This window comes from Phoenix dactylifera, chromosome 12, assembly GCF_051530095.1.
Source record: "Phoenix dactylifera cultivar Ajwa chromosome 12, Ajwa_hap1_PhDact_Kaust_v1.1, whole genome shotgun sequence".
In the NCBI taxonomy this organism is placed as follows: domain Eukaryota; kingdom Viridiplantae; phylum Streptophyta; class Magnoliopsida; order Arecales; family Arecaceae; genus Phoenix; species Phoenix dactylifera.
Window position 1 is genome coordinate 1,748,702 of NC_143201.1, and position 26,594 is coordinate 1,775,295.

Genomic DNA, 26,594 nt, shown 5'->3' on the forward strand with positions numbered 1-26,594 from the left:
TGGATGCATCTTGAAGATACATATATTGAATGAATTCCTGGTCAAGGCATTTTTTGGCGGCCAGTTAGGGGCTGCCAGCCCCAGGAGATGCGGTAGGAAAGGGATAAAATAACTGGATAAAATAGTTGAAGCTAGCATGGTCGGAAAGCAATGCTAACGAAATGATTCGCCTGGTCCGAGTACACGCCTCCTCTGTTGGGTGGGCTTTGTTTTCCAATTATACTACTACTATCAGGACAAGGTCGGAAGATCGGATCTCGTGCTATGATGAAGTGGAGAGTGTTTGATGAGAAGAAGGTGGAAGTTTAAGCAGCATGCTGCATTTAACATAAGCTCCAATCTTAATTGCAACACCCAAGCTCCAATCGGAGATTCCATTGGAACGTGGAAGTGACGAAAAAACTAAAGCGCATGCAATTTTATTGCAACTTCTCCCAACCAAGACAATTCAGCTTGCTCCAATCTTTTTGGCAAGACGGCGAATATGCACGCACAAACTCTTGTTCCATCTTGTTTCATTCATTCACCGTGGCAAGCCTCAGAAAAAGTCCGGAAAATGGCTGAGGTCGAGATAGGTTCTGTCTGGAGCAAAAGGATCCTGTTGTTGGGGATGCATGTCTGGGGCCTCAACTGGTTGGCTGGCCTGCTGGGCCTCCTCTTCCTCCTCCTCCTGCTGCTGCTGCTGAGCTGTGTGCATGGCAATCTGAGCTTGGGTCCTCGCAAGCTCGTGCTGGTTCATGTAGATCTCGTGTTGAAGGAGGTTGATGATCCCAACGCTCCCATAGACCGGGTCTTGCACCCGCCAGTAAGCCTCCATTGAGATGGCATCGGCCGCCCGCGCCCGCTGATGGACCGGCAGTTGCTGCATGCCCAGAGAAAATAATTATAAGACGATAACTCTGCATGGAAGAAGCAGCACGCAAAAGGATATCATCATGGAAAGAGTAATGGTTTCTAACTGCTTGCCGATCCCCTTGGAGGAGGAGGAACCTCCAAGGTGGGAAACATGGGCGCTTTGCAGGCATATAATCTCGGCGATGCTGAGGTTCTGCTTAGTTCGCAGCTCCATGCATCCTAGTATCTGGACTGACCAGATTTATGCACAGATAGTATTTGTTCGTTACCTTTAATAGCATTTAACACACTATGAAGTTTGCTTTTCAAATTACTGAAAAGATCTATATCTATTAAAGTAGCATGGTTCAGTAGAAGTCCAACGTAATATCCATGAACGATAGTTAGATGATGATTAATGACATGTTCCTATGAATCGATGGTATACAGTATACAATATTATATACTTCTATTTGTAATATTTTAGATATAGCAGGTGTAAGTGAAATGGTATGGTTAGATGGGGAAGAGAGATACCTGGAGCATCCTAGCGACGTTGCTGGCCCCAAATATTTTGTGGACGCAAGCGAATCTTTGAGGATTGGATGCAGGGAAGTAGGGGGAGAGGATGCAATCCCCAGCGCATCTCCTCCTAAGATACCTGCATGCTGCACACCTTCTGGGATTGGAGTCGCTGGAGGAGACAGTGGAGTTGGAACTCGACATGATTGGTTGGATAGGATCTTCTATAGATTTTAGGCTATCCGAGAGCTGGATTTCGTAAGAGATTTTGGAGGATCCTCGAAGATCTTTGCCTTGCAGGAGATTTTTTCTCTCTTCGTTTTCGTTTTTTTGTTTTTCTTATTTTTTCTAGCCGTTGCCTTTGATACATATAGAGAATCATTGAAAGAGCAAGGTTTTAGAAGGAAACTCAAACGGCTAGTAGAATTCGAGTGAAAGGAGTAGAAGGAATGCTCGGAGACTTCCCGGTTAGAGTCGTCTTTCCGTTTTCAAGTTTCATTAAATAGTAAATGGGAAAAAAAAGAAAATATGTTTTTGCATCGTTTTCACTACTGATGATGGAGGTTAAATAAAGAAATCTAGAAAAAAGGAAAAAAATCCGCATATTGACCGATATTCTAAAGTGAAGACCTGCAACAGTGAGCTGCAATTTTAGCATCAAATATTAGGCGAGACTTCTTCCATGAATCTATTGGTGGTATGGTACGGTACTCTCTTCTCAAACCACAACTTTTAAATCTTTGACGCCCCAATATTTTTATTATCAGATTCATAAAACAAAAGTGGATAAAAAGAATTAGGACACTGGTCGAGATCGGATATTGTACATAAGGTTTTAAATAATGTGTAATATTATTATTATAATAGACCCCACTGAAATTGCTATTTTCCACTATAGCTACCATAATTGCCATTATTTATCTAAAAAAAAAACCATTTTAAACTGCTAATATTTATATATATTTGCTATAATAACAATCAGTTATGACTCCTGACCGCTGCTTTAAGAAGCAAGCAAACAAGCAAACAATATGGCCACACACCTTATGATGCACCATGTCTTAAGGATTTGTGCTTACGCCCAATCCAAATGGAAGCAAAAGCATAGCACCTTCACACGCCAATGCATCAATGTTTTAGAAATCAAGGGTGGCTATCAGCTCGAAAGCTCGCCAAGGAAATCAAAGGGACCACTCTACCGACAGAATGCTATCGATCATTTGATATGGTTGCAATTCTTCAGATCTCAACCTGTCACATTTGTGGACCTTTGCATCATTGGACTAATGTGGCGATGACATTACGTCCCCCGACGTGAACAGGGGGCCATTAGTGAACTTCCTGCATACGGATACCCTGTTCGTGGAAAGAAAATTGACAAGCTGATGGGGACCTGGCCCAAATTTTAATGTTCGACAAATACTGCTACTGATTCAAGGCCAACAGCGCACAACACTAGAGCAAATTTTCATAAATAAGCATATTAACAAGCTTGTATCGGGTCTTCTTTTTCACTCCAATGGTAAATAAAGGAGTGCCTACTGCTCTGATTATCAATCAGGTAAGATAAGGGTGGGACAACAGCTTTGCAGGTGGTGAGTACATGATATGATCAGAGATCATTAAGGCACGCATGCAGAAGACAATGGAAGTGGTGCATGGCCATCTCGACGGATGGTGCATATCTGCCACTACAATAAGCTGGTGATTCTAGGCCCCTTTGGACTCCTTCACACAGTGCAATATCTTCCACCTGCAGTTCAAATTGCACATTTTTTATTAGATGCCAAATGTTATTTAAGCAATTGGCAACTTTTAGACTAGATAATAAAAAAGGTAGATTATGCTTATTTACCTGCACTCTTTCACTCTCTTTTAAACTTCTCTCAATGAACACCTTGTCATCCTGAATAATTTAGCACATCGACTCATGCACTATCTAAATAAACCATAAATATGTGCTTACAATTGAAATAATAATAATTACTTACCAACAGTGAATGGTCAAGAAAGTAATCAAAAATCACTTGACAATTGGTTGAGCCCAATGGGATAACTAGATTAGTGTCCAACCATGGACCATACCTGTAAACATTTGAAAAACTCAGACCTCTGAGCTATCAATTACCATAACTCATTGAATAAAATCAGATCCTAATTAGGAGAAATTATGGTCTGGATAATAGCACACCTGTTGATCATGAAGTTTGGATAAATGAAAGCATACACTGCTTTTGATCCCAGTCTATCAAAGTCATCTTCATCTACAGAAGCGCCTTCACATCTTTGAATACTTACCTTCTCAAAAATCTACATGGCAGCATCATAAAGAATGAAAAAGAAAATTTTGTCCTAAAAAGGTATTGTAGCTTCCATCTCATGAAAATGCAGTGAAGAAAAGTAAGGGATAAAATATGCTAAGAAGCATGACATCACTTTAAAATACTTATGATGGGAATATGGAATATGGAATATGGTAGCAAAGCTGGTGGTGAAATATGGATCCACATAATTTGGGAGGAAGGTGGAACCAAAGTAAGATTTCAAAGCAAGATGAACAGCATGGTTTGGAAAGAGAGCCAAATCTTACAACAAATGTGTATGTTTCCCCATCGTAGCATTCAGGATTGAGAAACAATAGAAACATGGAATGAAAAAACAGGATGATGATTATCCACTGCAACATTGCAATGCCAAGTTGAAAATTTATAGCAAGAACAATGCATAGAGAATATGTAACAGACATAAAAAAATCATATTAAGAAATGTCCATACAAGGGTAGAGTAGGAGTCAAGCTTAAGACCGGATGCAAGGCCTCCATGTGCATATGGAACATGATAGCCACCATCCAAGTAGTTGTCACAGAACACCTGCATGATATGATGATAGATATTTCAGAAAGTACTTTGCATGATATCATTTAATTTAACTAATAGGCACTGCTTCATCTTAACTAGAGCAAAGATAAATATGAATTACAAATGAAGTAGGCTGTTTACAGAAAACCAAACCTTCCAATTGCATCGAATAGTATATTCACGCCTACAAACATGTTTCAGTGAAGAATCAATCCCATCATTACTAAGTATATCTGAAGCACTCCCAAGCCATTCATTGTGCACCAAATCATTTGCAAAATTTTTTTGAGGTACAGCATCTTTGTCCAAATTTATTAGTACAAAGGGTCCCCAAGTAGCCACACTCAATGGCATAAGACCGAACTCCTGTCCTCCATTGACAGAACCAAGCATCCTTGTTAGCTTTAAATCAGGTGATGAACCAATAATAAAGGATATTAAAGCAATAACTCTGCATACATCTTTATTGAAGTTCTTGATTCCAGTAATTCGAGTTGCCTTCAGGAGTGCACCATCTAACCCATAAGTCCAGCCCTGAGAACACAAGAAATCAGACTAGAGGATATAACCCAAGAAATTACACTCATCATCAATTGAACATTCACAAGCACATTTTTATCAGCATAAATATTCATATAAAGGAACGAAAATTATAGTGAAGAAAACAAGAAAGCAAGTTACTGAACGAAAATTATAGTGAAGAAAACAAGGAGGCAAGTTACTGTCGTATCTGTGAACATGCAGATTAAACAACATATGAATAAGCAATAATATATATAGGTGTTACAGTAGAACATGATGACAAATAGAATCTAGTGGAACAGGTACTAGATAAGACAAAAATAAACAGCTCTATCAGAACATGTATAAAAGATGATCTCTGTGCTTCCTTTGCTTTTCTTTCCTTTCGCGTGTGTGTGTGATGGGGGTGGACTTATTTTTTATTTCAGCATAAACACCATGACCACAAAATCTATTAAGACTTCCAAATTGCTATTCTATATGGATAGATCATATGCTAAAATTATGACAACCAAAGGTTCCATTTGCCAAAGCAGCTGACCAGCCCAAAAAAAACTAGAAACATTACTTAAAATTGTGCAACTGGTTAGGACAGTGGTGTATCCATGACATGAAATGTCAGAGTGATTGCAAAGATTATCAAGAACAAAATCCACAAAGCTCTAATAGGTTATGCATATCCCTGTAGAAACATATCTTCAAATTTGCCAAAAAGAGGCCATTCATTTGGGTAGAAACTCACATGATAAGGGCATACAAAGCAAGATTTTTGCCCACTTCCTGAGGCAAGGAGAGAGGCATGGTGGCGACACACATTGTGAAAAGCACGAAGGTCTCCATTTGCATCTCGACAGATGACAAACTCTACATTTCCCAATCTGTTGTTTCATCTAATTAGATATACAAGAATTACAATTGCTTAAGTTCTATTCAACTAAAGAAATGAAAAAAAAAGGAGAATTCATCAGTAGCTCCAATTCCTAACCAATCAATCTCAGGTGGTTGCCTGGTGAAATAAAAATCAACTATTCCAAGAAAAATAACTAGACTATGGTTAAATGTTGCTTGTGGGGTTCCCAGATCATCAAACTAGCTCTCCAGGATAATAGAATAAAAGAAAAAGGTAGCTAATAAATTCCTTTCATTAAGATGTATCAGCAATGCTTTCAATTAATCTTAATTTTGAGCAATCAAACCTGATGATGAATACAGAAAATATGCTACATAAAGAGGATTCACAATAGATACAGATATGTAGGATATTCCAGTTAAGTCTGCCTTTTTTGCACTTCTTTACTCCATCAAAAACAATTGGGAGATCTGGACCACGAAGGCAATCTAAGCACCTAGACAAAGAAAATGGTTCTCCAAGAAGCTTGGTTATTTAGCTATTTGCAAGACATCCAGTTGAATCTCTAAGGTATGAATCATAACTGGAAATTTAATGATTACACATGTTCAGACCATTAAAGGTCAGCCGCCGCTATGTTAAATCATATCTTACAAATATGGTATGCATAAAAAGTATGCAAAGAATATGGGAATTCAGGCCAAGTAATTAGAGTGAACCAGTAAACAGCAAATTATGGTCTTACAATTGTCATATAATAAAAGAAAAAATCATGTATGTGGATATATACCATCACTTTAACTCCTAAACCTTTCTGCCGATATAATTCTCAAGATATAAACCTCCAAGATATCATGCTTGCTTTTAAGACTCAAGGCTAAGAAGTTAAAACAGTGGCATATTCTAAATTTCATGCAATGGTATATTCCAACTGAATTGACCAAAAAAAGAATTAACAAAAGGCCATAATGCTTCCTATCATTTTTCCATTGCCACCACTTTTTCATTAAAAAGCCTAAATATGTATGGGCTGCGATCTTCACTTATTCCACATATAAATTAGCCCAAAAAAATAACCACATGTCTATTAGGCCCTCCAGTGCAGGTACCAGATGATTCTAAGATCCCTAATGAAATACAATTAAAACTAAAATCAAGAAACTAGACCTTTCAATGGTCCTGTATGCCCATTTTATACTAGTCAAGGTTTTGTGCTGCATCTCATGCTTATCTGATCTATAATGATCAATGCCAACTCGATGTTCAGAACTCAATTACTTAATCGGTGCAAGCAATACGGATCCTACATTCCTTTAGGTTTTGATCTATGAATTTGACCAACCTCCAGCTTGTCTACTTCTCTTACTTTGCAATTGAGTAGTTAAAGAAATTAGTGCATGGTTACGTACTTTCTTGGATAATAATTGCTTTCAAGAACATTATTTTTTAAAAATCAACGTATTCATCTCAAATTGTAATGAACATTCTTGCATGAGAATAGTACAACTTTCAAATTGTCTACAACAATAAATACAAGATACATGTGATAAGTACTGATATATGTGCTTCTGTAGTTGTGTGTTATACATAATATAGGTTTTATAAAGCATTAACTATTGATATAAGAATTTGAATTTGCACTGACAAAACACCCAAAGCAATAATGAATGCCACTTTTCTCTTTATAACTATGTCCATGCCCATATGTGGGTGAATACCAAAAGCACATATTACTTTGGGTGTTCTGTCAGAGCAAAAAAGCAAGATTTGGCATTCACTATTAACTTGAATTTGCACTGACAAAACACCCAAAAGCACACGCTAGTTTACACCCTTTTGCCTTTGAAGGGGAAGAATACAAAAAGCAGGAAGATGGCACAACCTTGAGATAAGAAATTCAACCTAACATACAGAAAAAAAAGAGATATAACATTACCTTCCAGTAAAGAAATCATGAGGATTCTTGATTTGTTCAGTGTAACCTGAAAATCAGTATATGAGAAACTCCATTATTCCTACATAATGATGACTTGTTCATAAAGAATTCGACAGATTGTCTATAGAATCTAGAGATCATTTTCCAGCTCTGCAAAGCTCCAGGACATTAGAAAACCTTTGTTGATAAAGCTTGTTTGATATAGTTACAGACTGCCAGTTTATATCTGCGTACATAATAAAAGCTGATACTTTGTATGCGTCATACCACGGGGAGCCAGAAAGCATGACAATCCAATATCTTGATTGACAAAGAAACTATGCTATCAGATGGAAATTTCCAGATATTTTAGTTTATTCCAAATGACTCAGACTTTTGCCTATTTTTCCTAAACCAGTACAGCGATCGGCCTACCTAACCATCTGATAGGAATAGGATGACTCAAAGTTTTGTCCTTTCCCATACCAAATTAATCGCCAGTTAAGTAGTTTAGAAGACCACTTGGTGACTGGTATTATACGCCAACTTGTAAAATGATGATGGTGGTGACGATGATTACGAGCCGTGTAGATTAGCGGAAGGCCAAAAATTTCTGATCTTTTCTTGCATAAAGATAGAATCTTTTGGGCAAATAAATATCAAATGTTTTGAATTCAATCAATGCTTGCCGAATACAAGATTAGGAACTGTACAGATAATTATCCAACAGGACGATAAAAGTGAAGGAAAGAGGAGGGAGCGGATGGGGGGAATCTCAATTACCTACGGCCTGCCATCCTCGCAGGAAGACGCGTTCGAATTCGAAGGCGAAGAAGGAGGGGTCGGTGTACCAGGAGCTGGGCGGGGTCAGGGCCTCGGCCAGAGGGATCCTGGGTTCGAAAGCCTCCACCATGCGGCGCAGAGCGTGGGTGTCGGAGATCCCGATCTCCGGCGAAGGAGACGGCAGAGACCATGAGCTGCAAGCGAGCCTGACGCCACGCGGACGGGCGGAAGCGGATGAGGAAGATGAAAAGGATCGAGGAATTAGGGTTTTGCTTGAGCAGAGTGCAGCTAGGGCTTCTCCAATCGCCATGGCTGGCCGAGAGAAGGAAGCGATCGTTCGGGAGCGTCGGGCGTCTTCCAGCAACTGAATTTTTTAAGTTAATGCCAGCTTCTCTGGATTCTGAAGAGGCTCTAACGCCGTCAGAAGGTTAATATAAGGGGTTAACGACGCTTATATATTTTTTTTATTTTTTTTAGGGGAAAGATTTTTATATGATTATTGTAATATTATTGTTACAAGGGTGTATTTAGAAATTAAAATGGATTGAGATAGAAATCCAACAAATGGCCTTCTCATATAGTTGCCACCATCCCTAAGTTCGAAATTTTTTGATGGGATAGAACTATACAAGACCCTCATCAACCTTTATCCAATCTCATTTCGACATAGGGTAAACTAGATTTATATAGTAAGGAATTATATCTTTTATAAATATGTATTGATGCAAAAGAATAATAAAGCTATTTAATATCTAAAATAATTATTTATTAACGCGGCCAAAAAAATAATTAGAGAGGCTTGTTGAAAAAAAATGATAATTTAATATGTATATAAACAAATAACAATTTTAGAAAAAATATATAATAAATTATATTTTCAAGAATATATATATGTGTGTGTGTGTGTGGGTGAAGAAAAACACTCTAATTCTATAGATTTTGAATAATGATGTTTTAAATGTTTTATATGTCAATATGATATGCTTCAGGGCCGTATATGTAACTTTAGATATTATCTTTAGATGATAAGATAGGCATAGTTGGGTATAGTCTAACGTATTATGTAATTTCAGATATTAACTTTAGATAAAGATGACCTTTCAGAAATTAGACAAGTCTGCCTTTCCAAAGCCTATCATCCTATAATATGAAATGGATTGTTTGACAATATGATGACAATGTTCTGTAATATATTATATATTTAAAAAATATTTATATAGTATGTATTTTCTGTGTATATTTCTACCAAAAGCGTCATATATATCCAAAAAGGCACTATATGAACAGAATTCTGGTGTGGAAATAAATGGAAAATATAATTAAATTGGGATGTACTAAACACTTCCTTGTGACTTTTGTTCCCTTCAACAAATTGGGATCAATGATCCGGCCAGTGCAGCTCTGCAGCTCATCACGCATGTCGATATGATAAATAAAGTTGCCTTTATTCACTTGCTTACTTCAGTACACTTTGAAGGTTCACTACACCACTGGAAAAGCAGAAACAGAGAAATGAAACTCAACACAAGATTGCAGAGGTGATTCCACGAACAGGGGTAGGGCTTATTTGGCTTCTATATTTTATCCAGCACACGTTTAGCAATAGCATGAGTATGCCAGATGGTTCTTCTTGGTGACATAGCCTGAGATGAAATCAGGAGGTCGGGCTGAGGAAGCAGGCACTTGGGAGGGGACAAGGATTTGGGTCCGCCCAGAAGCTATTCTCTTCCCAGCAACATTTCCATAGAACAGGCCAGAAATTGCAGGCACAAACACATCGCTGCGGGAGCAAATGTGGAAGTCAAGAGCTCTCTCTAATTCAGAACTTTCTGACCGGAGGAATTCACCTTTCTTGTCTACAGGTATGATATCATCCTGCAACAGTACCAAAAGATAAGCAGGTAATACCTAACAAGCACAGCATAGTAAGGCATCACAGCATAGCATTGGTGCTACCTAGTGTGAAAATGTCAAAGCCATGACCCAGACCGCAGAGCGAGCGACAAGAAGCAGTATCATTGACAAGTTCATCAAGTGTTTGGCACATTATATCAACCAACAGATTTTCACAGAAAACAACATGCAAGTGTGGTCTTTGGGCTGTGCCTCCTTGTTTCCTTGATTGATTCTTTGTGAACAAGCACATGAATACTGTATTATAAGTTCTTTTAGAAGATGAGTTACACCATGCAAAACAAGTTTATGTATTAAACTTGACTATCAGCATGCATAATATAGCCCTTCTCATGGCAATGCAGGAGAAGAGAAAAAGTTTCCACATTTGTCATAATACCAAACATTTATTTTAAAGCCTCAAGTTGCCAAAAGAAGCCTCTTTTTGAATGTAAGGAATGGTTTTATAACTTTGAGTAAGAGTAGTGTAGACCTGAATGCCCTAAAACGAAAAATCACTGACGATGTTTTAAGCTTAAGCAATGAATGGAAAGAAAGCTGATATGTGAAAGCCCTATTCATAATATAACTTACAACTCAGCCATGCAGCATAAAATATCAGCTCACTAATTTGATGACAATGAATGGGAAAAGAAGAAAAGCTTCCAATAGTATCATAAGGATAACTTACTCAGGCCTGCTTAATAAATGGAAGATTGCTTTTATAAGTCAAACTTTTATTTATATCCTAAATGCTATATAACGAAAAATCAGTGACATTTCTTGCTGAAGTAGGGGTTAAACAGTAAGTGGAAAAAAGACGTTACTCACCTTGGTGTAGGTTTTTGGGAAGATCTCCTTCAAAGGATTAAGACTTTCATGCCACCAAGTCTGAGTCAGATAAATAGTGGTATCTCCATCAAAGCCAATTTTCCTCAAAAAGTCTCCAATCTCCTGTGCACTGTAACAACTTTTTCTTCCTGTATCTCTACTCTCTTTGCAGCTCTTTTTCTCTAGAATATCAACCCTCAGGTCAACTGCAAGGAAATGGCCATCTGATTTGCGGCTAATTGTTCTCAGCCTCTCCACCATTCGTTCAGCCACTTCATAAATTTCAGGTTTCAGTTCAAGGCTACCAAACATTGCTAAGCAAGCAGTTGAATCCAAGTCACCGTTCCGCTTTTCCCTCACTTTCATATTTATGGAAGGGAAGAAAGTTGCAAGCCTTAAGTAATTCTTCGTTCGGAATACTGGTTCAATATTCGCTGCAATAAAGTCTTCCGACGCCCTATTAGGGACTCTGACAACTGCTGGCTTTTCAGTTGCCACCTCAGCAGGGACCTCCTTAACTATCTTTATCACACCATCCATGCTCCTCATGAATTTATCTGAATCATACAAGTCTTCGAAATTCCTGCAAATGCATTGAGAATTTTAAATCCCCAAATGGATTAGAAGCTATCAAATCCGCAAGCAACAGTGAACGTGACTTAATTTTTATCTCATTCTTGGCAACCAAAAAATAGTATTGGAGGTAAATAGGTAATAAGAGAGATTACAAATTATTTTTCATATCTTAGGATAAGGAATTCACTCTAGAAGCAATTGACTAAACAGTTTAGGCCTAAGGAGAGAAAAAGAGGCTATTGCAATTCCATCTAGCAATTAATTTCTTAGTATCTGAGCATCTGAAAATGTTATGACAATATATTTAGTCCTTAATTTCAAAGTTCAGTTGATTTTTTACTACATTTAAAAAGATAGTCAATCTTTGAATTCAGTTTTTCTCGTTGGTTTTACACAAGAGAAACAAAATTCTTAAGCTTTTGGTCATGTCTGAGGATGCAGAATATTAGGTAACTGAGTAACTGGATAAAGGTAAAACGGAAAAAGAGACCTTTAGCATGTGCTTACAATTGAAGCACTTACTTCTTTTGACCCAATTCACTTCCTCTAATGTCAGGCAGCACCAGTGTAGCACCCAGGTACCTTGCGATGACCACCGCATCTGTAATCTGATAAATGCAAATGCATACAGATTAATAGAAATTTTCCCCTGACATATTACATTTTAATCATATGGGTAGCATTTTGGTCAAAGAAGAGAAGAGAGGGAACTAATTAATACTGACTATGAATGATAAAATCAAGAAGCGTAACAAAATGGATACATCTGACAAATTTGATGTAGGGTGTTTTGTTTCCAGATACGAGAATAGAACAACCAAACCTTATGCCATAGTTCAGGTCATGATATCAATGGATTTGCATCATGAACTGGTCAACCCAGCAAACAAGTTTAGGCGGTTAACCCTTTTTAGGTCGGGTTGGCATGATTATGACCAAGACACAATTAACTTATTTAACCCAGCTAAATACCATGAAAGGAAATTTATAGTACTTTAGGTGGGGAGATAAATATCTAAGAGAGGAGAGAGAGGTCCCGATTCCTCCTCTTCATCTCTCTCCCACTTTTCCATTTTTGCTATTTATAAACCTATCGGTTACTAGATGATCTCTACTCCATCGACACCCATCTCCAGCCTGCCAAAATGCCACATGCCCCAAATTTCATGTCCTTCCAATGCAAAGATCAAGCGTTCAAGCACTTACTACTGAAAGCCATATATCTCCATTAATCCTTTTAATTTTTTTTATTTTTTGTAATGGTTGCTAAATAAGAGATGATAGGGACAAAGGAGGTTTGCTTTATTTAATAATTTTCCTTTTGTTTTCATTTAGAAGCGAGCCTATCAAAGAAGAGCTTAGATAGAGGGAGTACTCTTTCCAATACAAGAGAGGAGACTATAGGGAAAGAGGGGCTTAGAAGGGAAAGAATGATCCTCTCCTCTTCTAGTACGGTGATTCACACATTTCCAACCCCTTCTTTCAATTTGTCCTAACTTTATGCATGTTATAGATCAAGTAGGGTTAACCATGCCAAGATGGGTTGATCAGGTCAAGATAATAAGCCCCTTTCCTCCATCATCTCCTCTATTTTTGTCTGTTATACATGAAGTCAAGTTAAGTGTGTTAGGTTAGGGTCAATCCAATTGACCATGTCAATATAAGAAGTAAATTGTTCCAACATGATCTGACCTGAGCTTTTATTAAATAGGCCACCCTTGTCATGTCATTTCCTCATTTAATAAGTAGGTCATCTTTGGTTTTGAGATTGTCGTCAATTAAACATGTCAGGTTTCGATTGATAACCTTTCTTAGGGTAGGTGCATCTCAACCTAGCATGAACCAAACCAGACACAAACCAACCCGACTCATCATCATCCATAAAGTGGGATGGCAGCTATGAACTATAGCTATTTACCTGACCCAACCTAACCTATACCCAACACATCTAAGTTAACCCATTGCATTCATGGGTCCAATACAATTCAGACATTCCCAACCCACTAGGTTGTCAGATCAGGTTTAGGTCAAAAGGTCTCAAGCCATTAACTCAAAGCCAAACTATTAAATACATAACATAAACATTAGAAACATTAGGGTAATATAAACTAGAGATACTAATTCAACAGCCATAGGCTATAGTTTTAGAGAATTTCATACCCTAGGAAGACACTAACTCCAAATTCTTATATGAATCTACTAGTTGCCTCCAACCCTGCCCTCTCCTCTCATTCCTCCCACCTCTTAGCCAAGTATCCTATCGGTACCAACGTTGGCCTCCTCTTCTTTACCTAATGAAGCCTCCTTGCCACCAATGAGGCCTGCCCTCCTTCCACTTCCCTCACCAACAATCTCTCTCTCTAACTGGTTATGGCCATTCCTATTCAACTCACTCTATTGCCACCTCCTCTTTTTTTCCACTTCTCCAGCTGCCCCACTAACAAACCTGGTGATGCCAACTCATACTCGGTTATCACTACCAGATCCGGCCAACTCAATGTAAACCCAACCACCACATGACCAATTCCAACCATCCCAACACAAATATGGGTTGTCCCATCATCAAATCCTGCCACCCTCACTTGATCCAACAGCCCCATCACCAATTCTAGCAACCCGACTAGCTTTGGCCACCATATCACCAGATTTGGCTATCTAACATAGATCTGAGTGCCTCAATGCAAATCTAGTTTGTCCACTGCTGAACCTGGCCACCCTGTCACAATGTCAATTGCTCTAGCATATCCAACCACTCTAACATAGACCTGACTACCTGATTGCCAAATACAGCCACCCCAAAATACATCCAGCTTGTCTACCATTGGATCCAACCACCCCAACATAGATTCTATCGTCCTATCACTAGATCTAGCCAACTTGATGCATGTCTGGCTTTCCCACCGTCTGATCCGACCACTTTAATCATGCCACCAGCTATTACTATTCAGCAAGTAAAGGGGTCATATTTGTGTTAGCTAGGTTAATCTCAAGTAGGATCTGGAATCATCATGGTTGACCTGCTGGTGTGCCATGTTAGGTTTAAGTTTGGCCTATATGAACTTAAAATAGGACATGGACCGAACCCAAACCCAACCCGACCGACCTATTGCCGCCACTAAACCATGATATTACCTAAATTCTTGACACATTACTAAGAATCCAAGTTTCTTAAAGCACATAACATTTTAACCTCTGAAAAGCAACAGATCTAGGGCATTTTTGCACTATCTAAATATATGAACATAAAAGTGTACCTATAGATAAACCAGAATATATTGACAACTAAACTAAGTTAACTAGCTAATGATTTTTTTTTTGTCGAAAAAACTCTCATTCACGCCATCTAAGATTAGAGAGAGAAGAGAAATATGTATGGCATCTAGAATGATGATGTCCATAGCATCATCACTAGGAATAAAGTGCCATTTGACAAGACACTTAGTTTTCGGAGTGCCAGAAAATGTCATCCCATATCCCGGTGTCGAAAAATGCCAACACTATAAAGTTCTTAGAATCACAAAGCATTCAAGTAAGTAAAGAAAAATTGTTGTAAGCATATTTTTCCCAAAAGATAATCACCACAAGCACACTAAAAGAATTACCATATTTATGTAAATTAAAATACAAAGTGGAATAAGCATATACAACAAGAAACAAAGTGCGATTAGAAGTTTTAAAGTAATTAAAGTAAATTTGCTATATAAGCATATTGTTCAAAAAATCAAGCTAATCACCAGAAATACATACATTAAATCAATTGCCTTGCATAACTGAAATAGACTGCAAAGAGGCATAAGAGGCAACCAACAAGAAACATGGTGAGACCAGGATACCTGTGAGACATGGTACTCAGGACCACCCGTCAAAGAGAATGTAATGAAACCTTTTGTTTGCTCTGCCTCCACTGTGAATGCAAGTTTGGAAAGAGAAATCATCAAACAATGTTATTTAGATTCTTAGAGAGATTCCCCTATGCTTATGATATAATGAAGTTCTAAACAAACTTTACAACTTACTTTTAGCAGGTCTATTCCAACAAGTTTTTAGTTCTTGGCCATTCTCACTCCAAGGCCCTTCTTTCACTTTTGAATGTTTGCGCCCCTCCAAATCTTCAACTCTCATTACACTAAATTTAGAATCTGACTGCGACGATAACATGGGAAGACTCACCTACACGCACGCAAAACAATCTATGCTTAGTTAACCATCAATATTTAAACTGATTTCAGCATGCAAAAACTAGGATGATTTTTTATGAACTCCATTGGGCATTGCAAATCATGGGGGACAGTAGGGTAAACAAATAAACTTCTTCCAAGATTACAAACACGGCCTTGCCTACATCAAATGTAAATGAGAAAACAGAACAATCAATGTCATATTTTGGTAGGGAAAAAAGAACAACTCAATCTCATATTTAGTATGTATTCAACATATACCATATAAGCATCACATGAAATTATACTACTTTCTCTCCATGGACGGATGGTAAAACATTGTAAAGAAAGAAAAATGAAAAGAAAAAAAAACAATGAAGATCCTTAATCAGGCACCACAAACATGAGGACGAATTAACCGGTCACCATCTTTCACGACATGGACAAGCACAGCGACCAATTTAATTAGCGTCAGATATAAGCAATAAACTAACATGCATGTAGCAAAAACCACGCTGCAACTTCTCCACCATCTGGAAAGAGACTGAGATCCCTGAATTAACCCCAAAAGATACAAACAGAATCGTTAAGGCTCTGTTCTTATCCAAGCCAGGAAACAGAGAGAACAGTATCCACTACCAAATCTGAACATTACCATCAAACCGCTAAACGAAATCAAATTTCCATACATCCTGACAAGAAAACTCGATAAAAGTACCCCAATTTCGACCGAGTTTCCATCACACAGAACACTTCATCTCACCGACAATCAAAGCAAGCAGAACCAGAAAAAAAAAAAGAGATCAGATCGAGATATCGATCACCTCCACATTATCGAAATGGTCCTTCTTGATCATATTCCCGAGCATCGCAAACATGGAGAGCGTCAAGAACGCCGCCAGCACCTGTCTCGGATCCACCGCCATTGCCCGTCTCGAAGAAGGCCACAGGAAACACCCCAAGAAGAGGGAAAAGAGAGGAGGAGCAAGGAGAGAACCAGAGTGAAAGAGTTGGTATGAGCCTCAGAGATCCGCAATGGGATCAATTTAAAGGCAAGAGGCGGAGGGCGGAGGAAAGGGCCGAGAGCTTTTACTGGGATCCGGCCAAGGGAGCGACAGCTCAGAGAGAGAAAGAGAGAGTGAGGAGTCCCGCAAGCCCCCAGCTTTCGCCGAGGATGCGACGGGGAGCGACACGAGGGGCGCCCGGCGGTGAATGCGACGCCTAAGGCTTGTTAAAAGCGAGAAAGGATCGGAGATTCCGAGTGCCGACACTCGAAGAGAGAGAGAGAGAGAGACCAGCGGAATCCCTGATTTGACTACCGGTCATTGAGGCTTTTTCTCTTATCTTTTCTGCTCGCTTCCACCTTTTCTTTGGTTGTTTTTTTTTTTTTTTGTTTACTCTGTTTGCATTTGGAAAGAAGGAGAGTAGGTTGTGGAGAGTTTAAAAAAACGGTAATCAGATGGACCATGAAAGCGGACTGCTCAACTTGCAGTGAGAATCGAGACTGAAGACTTCGGCGTGGTGTTTTGGAGTTTGTGGTTTGGGGTTTGGAGTTAAGTTGAGAGGTTCTGAGTGATGGTTGCTTTTGGAGGTGGTATCTTCGGACGTAAGGGTTGATTTAGGTCGTGAAATAATCATGCCTGGTTGTTGCCTCGCCTGCTGGCCGTTGGGCCAGCTTCCAGACCTATTTATGTGAGTTCGGATTAGGTCATAACTCAAGCTTTCTAATTGAAATTTAAGATATGCTATACCTGGAAAGTGTTCATTGAATGTAGATTTAGGGAAATGATTAGTACTAGTAATTAGTCGAGCCGAACTTTATCCGACAACGAGCTCGGCGAGAAGAGTAAGAATTTATTAGCTAATTAGATCAAAGATGAGAGTGGAATACTACCATGCAGCGCTAGTTGAAAGATTTTGGTAAATTTCGTATCGGACGAACCGACTTTAGGATGACGTTTATAATGCCAATTCTTGCTCAACTGCAACCATCGATGATGTGTGCTAAGTGGCAAATAGAAGATAGACAATGGTTTCAGTTCAACAGTATTTGGTACTGCGTGCAACAACTGAGGTATTCCAGTTTACGACTTAGCTGGCTACCATAATCGCACAAAAGATGCACGCTACGTGGCTCGTGAAGCAGTGTTTATGACTCCGGTTAACCGACATCTGGTGCTATGCACAACAATTGCGCTTTGCTAATTCACACGTAGCTATTGTATGCTGCGCCACGAGCCACATAGTATGCACGACAAATAGTTGCGATTACGGTACTTGTAGAAATTTTGAATTAACTATATTTTTATTGATGTTAAAGCAATTAAAATTTTTTTTTCTAGAAGAGTCTAATTTTAAAAGGCGTAGAAAATATCTACGCCGTTACTGCAATACGTATCCAATGATAATTTATTTCTTTCTACTATGCACTTAGTAAAGTATTTTGACCCGTGCATATATAAATAGTTAAATATATTATGAGGATACATGTCGGCTTGTATTTAGTTCTATATTAGTTGTGCACTATATAAATCTAAAATATTATATAGAGAAAAAAATAAATAATATTTTCTAATGAGTGTTTTCTGAATGAGATCCTATGCTGCTGCATATGTATTTAGTTGGGATCTGGATCAGCAACATAAGCTGGATGCATTTGACTCGCCAAGACTAGACTAAACTCCCTCAAATTCATAGATAAAACTAAGCAAGTTGGTGAAGTCATTAGATGTAGAATATTAGTTATTTGGGTTTGATATCTACCCTTAAATGCCACTTTTGATCAAACTTTCTCCTGAATCATATGCCATTTTCTCGATGCATGCATATAAGGCTATACCGTACGCCGTGTGCCGACAATTTTTGCCTGAAAAGTATTGACTTTTGAAAAGTCCAGAGCAGATCCCAACAAAAAGTTATTCTGAAGCAGAGGAGAGACGTCAAGTTCAACTGTCTTGTGTCTTCAAACCCAGGCGCAAATTGAGGCGGCTGAATGGCTGTACGGTGGCCCGGGTTGCAAGGTTTGATATACTGCAAGGACCAGAGAAAAGATCCCTCCTTAGACCGCGGCATCCAGTAAGTGGGCTGGGTTGCCTCAGGGGCCACTACTTACTGCAGAAGTGCGTTCAGATTGTGCATGTATTTCGAAAGACGAATAGCTTTACGAACTGAGCCACCTCTTTTATTGCTCATCATTCTAAAAATTTTCTTTGGACCTCAGGTGTACCTATTCCTCCATTATTGTAGAGCGTTTTGGCTTTTGATTCTGTAGACAATGCTCATGTGAGACTAATATGAGCTGCTGATGCACCAAAAAAAAAAAAAAAGCTACTTCTGGTATAAAACTCAAACCAAGATCAGACCTGGCCCATCCATTCCTCTTGGAATTTGGACGGGGATGCAAGAGGCCATGACCCAAATTTTTAGCTACTAGACCGTAGCATGCGATAGCTCATGTAATTGTTGATCAAAATTACTTTCATCCCTTGCTTGTTTTTGGCTATCTACATGATAAGAACTTGTTGATCAAAATTTACTTTTTGGTCCATTTTTCTGATGGCCATTTAACTTTTATCTACTAAGCTATGTACAGCATGAGATGCAAGCATGTGTAAAAAACAGGCATGAATATGTATAAAATATGTGTAGCTATGAATAGAATGTGTGTAAAAGTGTATAACTATACCCAAGAGGTTAAAAGATACGTGAAACTTGTTGAGGGACTAAATTGTAAATAATCAAATCAGGGGCTAGAAGTAATTTTCCGTGCTCTCAATGAGTCCTGGTTGTTTGATCCCCATTAGGGCTATCAATATGTTGCCTCCAAGAACTGGACCTGAAAGCCTGGTTCTGTGCTTGAATTGAGGCCGTAAAGTCGAACTAGGCCCACGGTGGTAGCCTCCAAACGTAGCACGGCATGTCTAGATATAGACTGGATCCATCAAGCTTGGCCACGTTGGGGGCTAAACGAATAAGGCCTTGGCCAAATTTGGGCCATTGAATTTTTTTTTTCCTTCTTTTTCCTCTTTAAGGTTTTTAGGTCTCTTCACTCTAACTTCCATATTTTTCTTTTCTTTTTCTTGATTAAGGTTTTTTTTCCTTAAATAAAAAGGGTAATGAGAAACGACTAATTGGAAGCTATGTTGACTTCTGTTCTTCGTTTGCTTATTCTCTCTCTCTCTCTCTCTGAGTTCATCATTGCAATCTTGCCATTGGATATGAACATAAATAATCTGAGTTTGAGCATTTAAATTGGAAAGCCGAGGCACAAGGCTGAAGCAGATTAATGTTGGAGAAGAGGACCACATAAGGCATATCTATCTACAAGGGAGATGAGTGAAAAAAGATGTCAATTCTATTAGCCGATTTTAACCCTTTGATGTTAGGCTATATGAACATGGTTTTCTTCTTCTTTTTTTTTGGTAGGAAAAAAGAGTTAATTCTTGTTTTATATTATATTTAAATTTTTATATTTTAAAAATTAAATAAAGTAGGAGAAGATGATAATGGTGATGATGACTATGATGACAACAACCCGACCCCTCTCCATTTAGATGAGGCATGTGTTCTATCTTAATTGATTAAATGTGAAATGAAGATATTCAATGGATCCCAACATGTTTTTTGTAGTATGATTTAGAAAATTCTTTTTTTATTTTAAAAGAAAAATTGTGGGTAGCGAAGCCGTGCTGCTAACAACAGCCCACCATTAGTGGATTTAAAAATTCCCCTGGCTGCGTTCTTTGAAGCCTCGCCTAAGCTATCTACATTACGTGAGTTAGACCCACTACAAAAAAAAATAGAGTAATCCACAACCTTATGCGCCTCTTATATATCATGGGGGCATCATCTTGTCCCAGTCCCAATTCCTGTCATCAGAAAAGAATTAAGAATCGTAGCTAGAATACCGTGCCAATTTATCAATCCCATAAGGTGATGTCAAGGTGATAACCATGCAAGAAATCAGGACAGCCTCCTCTCATATGAATCATTTTTTATCCATGACAACGCCCAAAATCACCGGTTAAATGTAACATTAATTTGTAATCTATATCTAAAGGATTGCTCTTATATGATAGCGTACTGATTATGTCATTGATTCATTTATTTTATAATGTCAACCTTTTCCTTGTGAATTTTTGTGGCGACTAATGCTTCATGCATATAATATTTTAACGAATCATGTAGTGTCTACATTAATTGATCAAATGAGACCACGATACTTAAAGAAAAAAGAAATGGGAAAAAAAAAGAGATCGCAATTGATCGCCACGTGGTTCATGCATGATAGCAGCGAGTAAGATAGGATGGTTGGAGAGTGGGTTATATTTTGAGAGCTGATCTGATCTGATTGCTTATATACAAAACATTTGTCAATGACGTGGATGAAATCGACCGAGCTATGTTCATCCAATAATGCTCTTGGAACTAATGTAAATCTGGTTTTGTGGTGCCAAATACAATAGATAACTTGTTTATTAGGGATCCAGATTCCGACTTTGCCTTTGATGATTCATAAAAGATCATCAGTTTTTGGGGATATTAAGCTTTTTGGGGACAAAATATAGGTGACAAAATATCTACTTAAATTAAAGTTCCCTGCAAATATGGACTCATGGAAGGCTTTTACTAGTTGGAACATATACGGACTATGATTCATGAAATTGAGACAAAAAGTTTAAAATTTTGTTTAAATGAATTCATCAGCTAACTTTGATATGATAAAACCAATCATGTAGAAGGAATTACATGAATGTAGAAAATCCATTGTCAAAATCGACCGTACCAAAGATTCGAACTCATTTGAACATGTCAACCGCCCCGGTCTGCACCAAAAGAGAGTCAAATATCACGGCCACGTTCGTAGAAGGTCAACGTTTGCATGAATGGAGGCTTAGGAAGGTGATAGGCAAATAGAAAACAAAAGCCACAATTTCTACCATCCAATCCCTGGATGACTTCAGGATCAAAATTTTCTTAGAAAAAACAAGGCTCACGAATGTTAGTCATTGAATCTACTAAAATCAAATGATAGAGGTGAGTATCATAAGCAGCGGCCAAAAATGGCTGCGAAGGTTAGATAAGCCTAGTTATTCTAGGATTATAAGGTCTAGATTGGATGGTAGGAAAAAAATTATTTTATTTCAAGATGAGCGATTGACCCATCCGCAACCGCAACCTACCATGCTAATTCTAGATTGCGAAATGGATCTTATAGTGTATATATGTTTAATATCACCTAACTACTAGGTCCAATATTGGTTATTTTGGAACTAGTCTAAATTGTAGGCTTATACTAGTTAAATTATATATAGACGAGGGCTGGATACCGACAACCTTATGCATACATACACAGCTTCAGTATGTAGACATAATTTTCATATGCCCAATCTATGCATGCCCTCTCACTTTGATTCTCAGCTAGGTCTCCACCCATGCTAGTTTAAATATATTTATAATATCTACATATAATCAGAAGAAAAGATGCAATCATGCAACACCATTCTATTGAATAATGAGGAGGACAAATAAGAACAGGTTGAGTGTAACATAAGTGACAAGTGAAATGATTCACAACCACATGAGAGATGCTTTAGCATCAAATGTCCACTTGCTGCATGGCTACCTTTAGAATAACAGGCTGATGCCAACCAAACTTACCTCTTACAATAAGAGTTTTTATTGGCAGGTGCTTGGATACCCATCATGTAAGTCAGCTTTTCATCCCAAGTGTCAGCTTCAACTAGAAGATCTTTTAGTTCTCCAGAGAGGCCCTTAACTCATTTTAAGAGAACTTCCCAGCTTTTTTTTTCCCAACTTTTGGAAGGTAAAGGAGGCAATTGCCATCAAATATTTATTCAATAGGAGAAATATACAAATAAAGAAGATTGTCCACAAGAGAGAAACTAAAAAGAGCCACTATGGATTAATTGCAGGAGCATTTTGAACCTTGAAATTTCAGCTACATCAATATGAAGTAACCGATGCTTGCATGGAAGCTCAACGAGAGTTCCGAGCAGAAGACAGAGAGAGATGATGAGGAGCAGCAAGTTGACCTTCTATATTTGAAGAGAAGCATCAAAGGCACCGTGGATATGAAGAGAACTTCCTAGCTGTTTGCTGTTACATTCCCCACAGCATCTTTTGCTATCCCATGACGCGGCGGGTCCTAATTGGCGGCTCGATGCTCGGCCTCGCCCCTGCATCAGCGGGCGGCTGCTCCGCCTCCCGAAGCCGCCCTGGGCGGTGGCGAGCGGAGTGACGTCAGAGTTGACTCTCCCACGCGAAACCTTGCCACGATGCGAGCTGCAGACACGTGTCACGACACCATGAGAGTACATCCGTACGTACGCTAGAAGCAGCCCCCCTTGGGATCCGCATCCTCTATATTAATAGCTTCATTCAGAGATAATATTTCCCATTTAAGAGGCAAAACAACTGCGCCGCCAACCTCCGCCCCCTTGCCTTCCCCTCCCGTCTTCTTTTAATTCTTAAGCAAGAGAACCAGATAAGAGGTAAGCCTCGAGATCTTAGTAGTACGTCTTCTTTCGTCTACTTTGGGTTTTGGCTTTTGGGCTCCGGCATTTATTTCTGTCGATTGTCCCGCTTGGTTTGATGTCAAGGGAGATGAGGATGGAGAAGAGGGCACAGGTGGAGAAGGACAAGACACAGAAGGTGGAGAAGGACAAGGCGCAGAAGGTGGATCTCAGTGGGATGAGCTTGAATACCCTGCCAAACCCTACTACCGAATTGTTCTGCATCACCAAGCTCGACCTCTCCAACAACCACCTTGAGGTAAGTGAAATGATGGCATTTTTGAACTGTCTTTATTAACTCCATAAGGTTTCCCTTATCATTTTCTTAGAAGAACTTCATTTAATTTTATATGGTTTCGGAAGTAGAAGGTGATAAAACGATTTTAAAGCTGTCTGTACGTTTATACCTCAAATTATCGCCACAAGCCCTGCGAAAGCAGATGCAGGCGCACAAAGAGGGAGATGCCTTTCATTTTTTTTTCAATTATATTTCATTATTTTCTTGATCTGGATAATATTGCTCCGCAGGATAAACATCATCATCGTATTGAAAGGTGAGAATCCATTTGAGTGTTTATATATTTAGATATTTTTAAGGCCACAGGGGTTTGGTAGGTTCTTGCTTACTCAGTCCACGCTTTTCTATGCATGTAAGCAATTAGCCACTGGATGCTTATCAACAAAAGCCAAAGATTGCGTATATAAAAAAGAGGCTGTTTCGATATTTTGAACCTATGATCTGATGAACCAGTCTTACTCTTGCACCAAAGCTCCCTCATTAACTTATCTACAAACTTTCTTTTCATGTCTACGTGCATAAAAAAAAATATTTTGTGAAGGAGTTCCTAATCATGCAGAGCAAGACCTTAGGAGAGGGGCCGGGTGCCAACCAGATTAATTAGCTAGCAATTGTTGGACTCCATACCTTTTCAGTTTAGTAACAAATTATTTGCTTATTTTTTATGACACTCTCTTGTAATCTATGGTAACAGAGCATTCCAGAGTCGCTTATAGCAAGGCTTTTGAATTTGGAGGTGTTGGACGTGCATTCAAACCAGCTGAAGGTGCTGCCGAACTCTATCGGTTGTCTTATGAAGCTCAAGGTCCTCAATGTCTCGAGCAACCTTATTGTGTCCCTTCCCAAGACCATCGAGCATTGTAGGTAATCACCATGCCTCTAACTTTATCCTTACGCAACGCTCCTAGACCTCGTCAAAGTAATAGCTCGAGTTTCATGTATCTTAGAGTTCATTCACATTAAATTAATTTGTTCTCCCTTATAGTGTTTCTCTATCTGATGATTAATCTCTCTAAGCAGCGCTTTAGAGGAGCTGAGTGCCAACTTTAACCAGCTGACAAGACTCCCTGACACCATAGGTTACGAGCTGACCAACCTCCGGATTCTCTCAGTCAACTCCAACAAGCTGGCCTTCCTCCCATCCTCCACCTCCCACCTGACCTCTCTGCGCTCCCTCGACGCCCGTCTCAACTGCCTCACCTCCCTCCCCGACGGCCTCGAGAACCTCATCCGCCTCCAGTCCCTCGACCTCAGCCAGAATTTCCACCACCTCTGTTCCCTTCCCTTCTCCCTCGGCCTTCTCGTCTCTCTCACCGACCTCGACGTCAGCTACAACAACCTCGCCGCCCTCCCCAACTCCCTTGGCTGCCTCACCAAGCTCCGCACCCTCCATGTTGAGGGCAACCCCCTCGTCAGCCCTCCCATGGACGTTGTCAGTCGAGGAGTAAACGCCATGCGTGAGTACCTAAGTGCAAGGATGAATGAGACGGGGAAAAAAGACGGCCATGCATCGACCAAGACGTCGTTCATCGGAAAGTTGGTGAAGTGCACGACGTTCAGCGGTCGGAGGATATCAAGCGCTGGGCTAAACGGGGAGAGGGAGGAGTTCTTGCCGCCGGACTACCGCTTGGTCCAGGGATTTGCAACTCCCAAGCATGTGGGAACGTTCTCACCCCGCCGACTCTTCTCATCACGAAAGTCTCGGTCTCTAAAGCTGTAGAATTGCATGGCTTGTGTACGTGTTTGGTATTAAGATATGGTGAGAGAATGATCGATGTTGGTTTTACATTTGCTCGTTGAAGTATATATATATATGTACGTAGATTCTTGTGGGAGGACAGTCGAGTGAAATTCTAGTTAAAAGACTTCAGTTTTATTACATGTCGATCTATAAATCGACGATGTGGATAAAGAAACAAATCGTTATGATCTATCATATCTAGGTCATGTTTTCTAGAAAGAAACCTCGATGACATGATCTAGTTTAGAAAACTGGAAAATGGTCTGCAAGCTAGCATAAAGAAGAAAGCGGCATCGGAGTTGAGGATTTGGATGACTTCAACATTTCACTACTTAAACATGGTCATAGATATTTCTAAGCAATCACAAAGCCCTTTGGAAGAAGCACTTGCTATCGAAGGCTGAAACATAGATCCTTTCTAACCAAGGTTCAAAGTCTCTCTCCAATATGGAAAGGAATATCGTATAGACTCGTTTCCGCCTCTTTAACTTCCAACAAGATACAAACTTGGAAATGGAAAAGATGTACTTGTTTGGAGCTCACCATTACTATTTTCTGGAGGGGAGGTTAGAAAAAACTCTCGAAGGTCCAACAGTTACTCTTTTGGGGTTCAAAGCTGGTTGACTTGAATCCATATTGGATTTGCTCTCCCTTGCAGATCGACCAATCATGACACGATTCTCCTGAAAAGGATAGATATTCCTCAATACTTTCTTCGAAATCTCCCTACAAGATTTAAAAGGAGAGCTTAAGTGCCAGCTCCGCTTGAGGTATATAAGAAAACTTCAGTGGCTTGATTACAAAAACACTAAAGATCGAAGCATGCAACATTCTTCAAGAAGATGGGTACTAATTAACTCAGGAAGATTTGGTTTTCGCAAACGGCTTGAAGAATCCATTAGTCATTTATTGTTGCATTGCGGCGTTTCTAAAGGTCTCTGGGAGGGCGCTGTAGGGGTGGCAATCAGGTCGGGTCGGACATAAACGGGTCGGGTCATATATAGGTCGGATCAGAAAATCATAAACCTGAACCTGACCTGTTTATTAAACAGGTCAGAAATTGCAACCTGAACCTGACCTGTTTAATAAACAGGTAACCCGACCCGACCCATTTAACCTGTTTAATAAACAGGTCACCTGTTTGCCCAACCTGACCCGACCCGTTTAACCTGTTTAGTCTAACCCATGCTGATCTGACCTGTTTAACCTGTTTATCCAACCCGATCCGACCTGTTTAACCTGTTTGTCTAAAGCTATCGGTAATTAAGAAAATAAGTT

The 26,594-nt window shown here is 39.2% G+C and overlaps 4 protein-coding genes across 5 annotated transcripts; 1 reads left to right on the forward strand and 3 right to left on the reverse strand.

Moving 5' to 3' along the window:
• Positions 1 to 418: 418 nt before the first annotated feature.
• Positions 419 to 1,685, reverse strand: LOC103715651 (LOB domain-containing protein 23-like). The gene is made up of 2 exons (XM_008803354.5): positions 1,372 to 1,685; positions 419 to 862 (listed from the first exon to the last, which is right to left on the reverse strand). Exons 1-2 carry the CDS (start codon positions 1,558 to 1,560, stop codon positions 539 to 541), a joined length of 513 nt encoding a protein of 170 aa, XP_008801576.4. The 5' UTR covers positions 1,561 to 1,685; the 3' UTR covers positions 419 to 538.
• Positions 1,686 to 2,784: 1,099 nt separating this feature from the next.
• On the reverse strand, positions 2,785 to 8,692 carry LOC103715608 (choline monooxygenase, putative (CMO-like)). Its single transcript, XM_008803292.6, has 10 exons — positions 8,286 to 8,692; positions 7,524 to 7,569; positions 5,480 to 5,615; positions 4,675 to 4,749; positions 4,369 to 4,581; positions 4,132 to 4,227; positions 3,548 to 3,666; positions 3,348 to 3,441; positions 3,212 to 3,262; positions 2,785 to 3,109 (listed from the first exon to the last, which is right to left on the reverse strand). The coding sequence occupies exons 1-10, from the start codon at positions 8,593 to 8,595 to the stop codon at positions 2,969 to 2,971; spliced, it is 1,281 nt and encodes a 426-aa protein (XP_008801514.3). The 5' UTR covers positions 8,596 to 8,692; the 3' UTR covers positions 2,785 to 2,968.
• A 1,019-nt stretch (positions 8,693 to 9,711) lies between these two features.
• Positions 9,712 to 17,297, reverse strand: LOC103715609 (protein MANNAN SYNTHESIS-RELATED 1-like). The gene is made up of 6 exons (XM_008803293.6): positions 16,567 to 17,297; positions 15,602 to 15,755; positions 15,419 to 15,489; positions 12,108 to 12,193; positions 11,010 to 11,592; positions 9,712 to 10,160 (listed from the first exon to the last, which is right to left on the reverse strand). The coding sequence occupies exons 1-6, from the start codon at positions 16,666 to 16,668 to the stop codon at positions 9,882 to 9,884; spliced, it is 1,275 nt and encodes a 424-aa protein (XP_008801515.1). The 5' UTR covers positions 16,669 to 17,297; the 3' UTR covers positions 9,712 to 9,881.
• Positions 17,298 to 22,636: 5,339 nt separating this feature from the next.
• On the forward strand, positions 22,637 to 25,410 carry LOC103715611 (plant intracellular Ras-group-related LRR protein 1). Of its 2 annotated transcripts, XM_008803294.6 has the most exons (4): positions 22,637 to 23,256; positions 23,365 to 23,536; positions 24,270 to 24,439; positions 24,596 to 25,410. In XM_008803294.6, exons 2-4 carry the CDS (start codon positions 23,369 to 23,371, stop codon positions 25,293 to 25,295), a joined length of 1,038 nt encoding a protein of 345 aa, XP_008801516.3. In that variant the 5' UTR covers positions 22,637 to 23,256; positions 23,365 to 23,368; the 3' UTR covers positions 25,296 to 25,410. The 2 variants fall into 2 exon arrangements, with proteins under 2 accessions (XP_008801516.3, XP_088565251.2); XM_088709125.2 differs by lacking the exon at positions 22,637 to 23,256 and having other exon boundaries at positions 23,263 to 23,536.
• Positions 25,411 to 26,594: the final 1,184 nt, after the last annotated feature.

Bases quoted from the DNA above. Each gene is read 5' to 3' on its own strand.
- LOC103715651 (XM_008803354.5), bottom strand. From the start codon at position 1,560: ATGTCGAGTTCCAACTCCACTGTCTCCTCCAGCGACTCCAATCCCAGA. The intron at 863-1,371 runs GTATCTCTCTTC...CTGGGCATGCAG, and splicing joins ACGTCGCTAGGATGCTCCAG to CAACTGCCGGTCCATCAGCG.
- LOC103715608 (XM_008803292.6), bottom strand. From the start codon at position 8,595: ATGGCGATTGGAGAAGCCCTAGCTGCACTCTGCTCAAGCAAAACCCTA. The intron at 5,616-7,523 runs GTAATGTTATAT...ATGAAACAACAG, and splicing joins CATGATTTCTTTACTGGAAG to ATTGGGAAATGTAGAGTTTG. The intron at 4,750-5,479 runs GTGAGTTTCTAC...TTGTGTTCTCAG, and splicing joins GCTTTGTATGCCCTTATCAT to GGCTGGACTTATGGGTTAGA.
- LOC103715609 (XM_008803293.6), bottom strand. From the start codon at position 16,668: ATGGCGGTGGATCCGAGACAGGTGCTGGCGGCGTTCTTGACGCTCTCC. The intron at 15,756-16,566 runs GTGATCGATATC...GCGTGCGTGTAG, and splicing joins ACCATTTCGATAATGTGGAG to GTGAGTCTTCCCATGTTATC. The intron at 11,593-12,107 runs GTAAGTGCTTCA...ATGCATTTGCAG, and splicing joins AGTGAATTGGGTCAAAAGAA to GAATTTCGAAGACTTGTATG.
- LOC103715611 (XM_088709125.2), top strand. From the start codon at position 23,357: ATGTCAAGGGAGATGAGGATGGAGAAGAGGGCACAGGTGGAGAAGGAC. The intron at 23,537-24,269 runs GTAAGTGAAATG...CTATGGTAACAG, and splicing joins TCTCCAACAACCACCTTGAG to AGCATTCCAGAGTCGCTTAT. The intron at 24,440-24,595 runs GTAATCACCATG...CTCTCTAAGCAG, and splicing joins AAGACCATCGAGCATTGTAG to CGCTTTAGAGGAGCTGAGTG.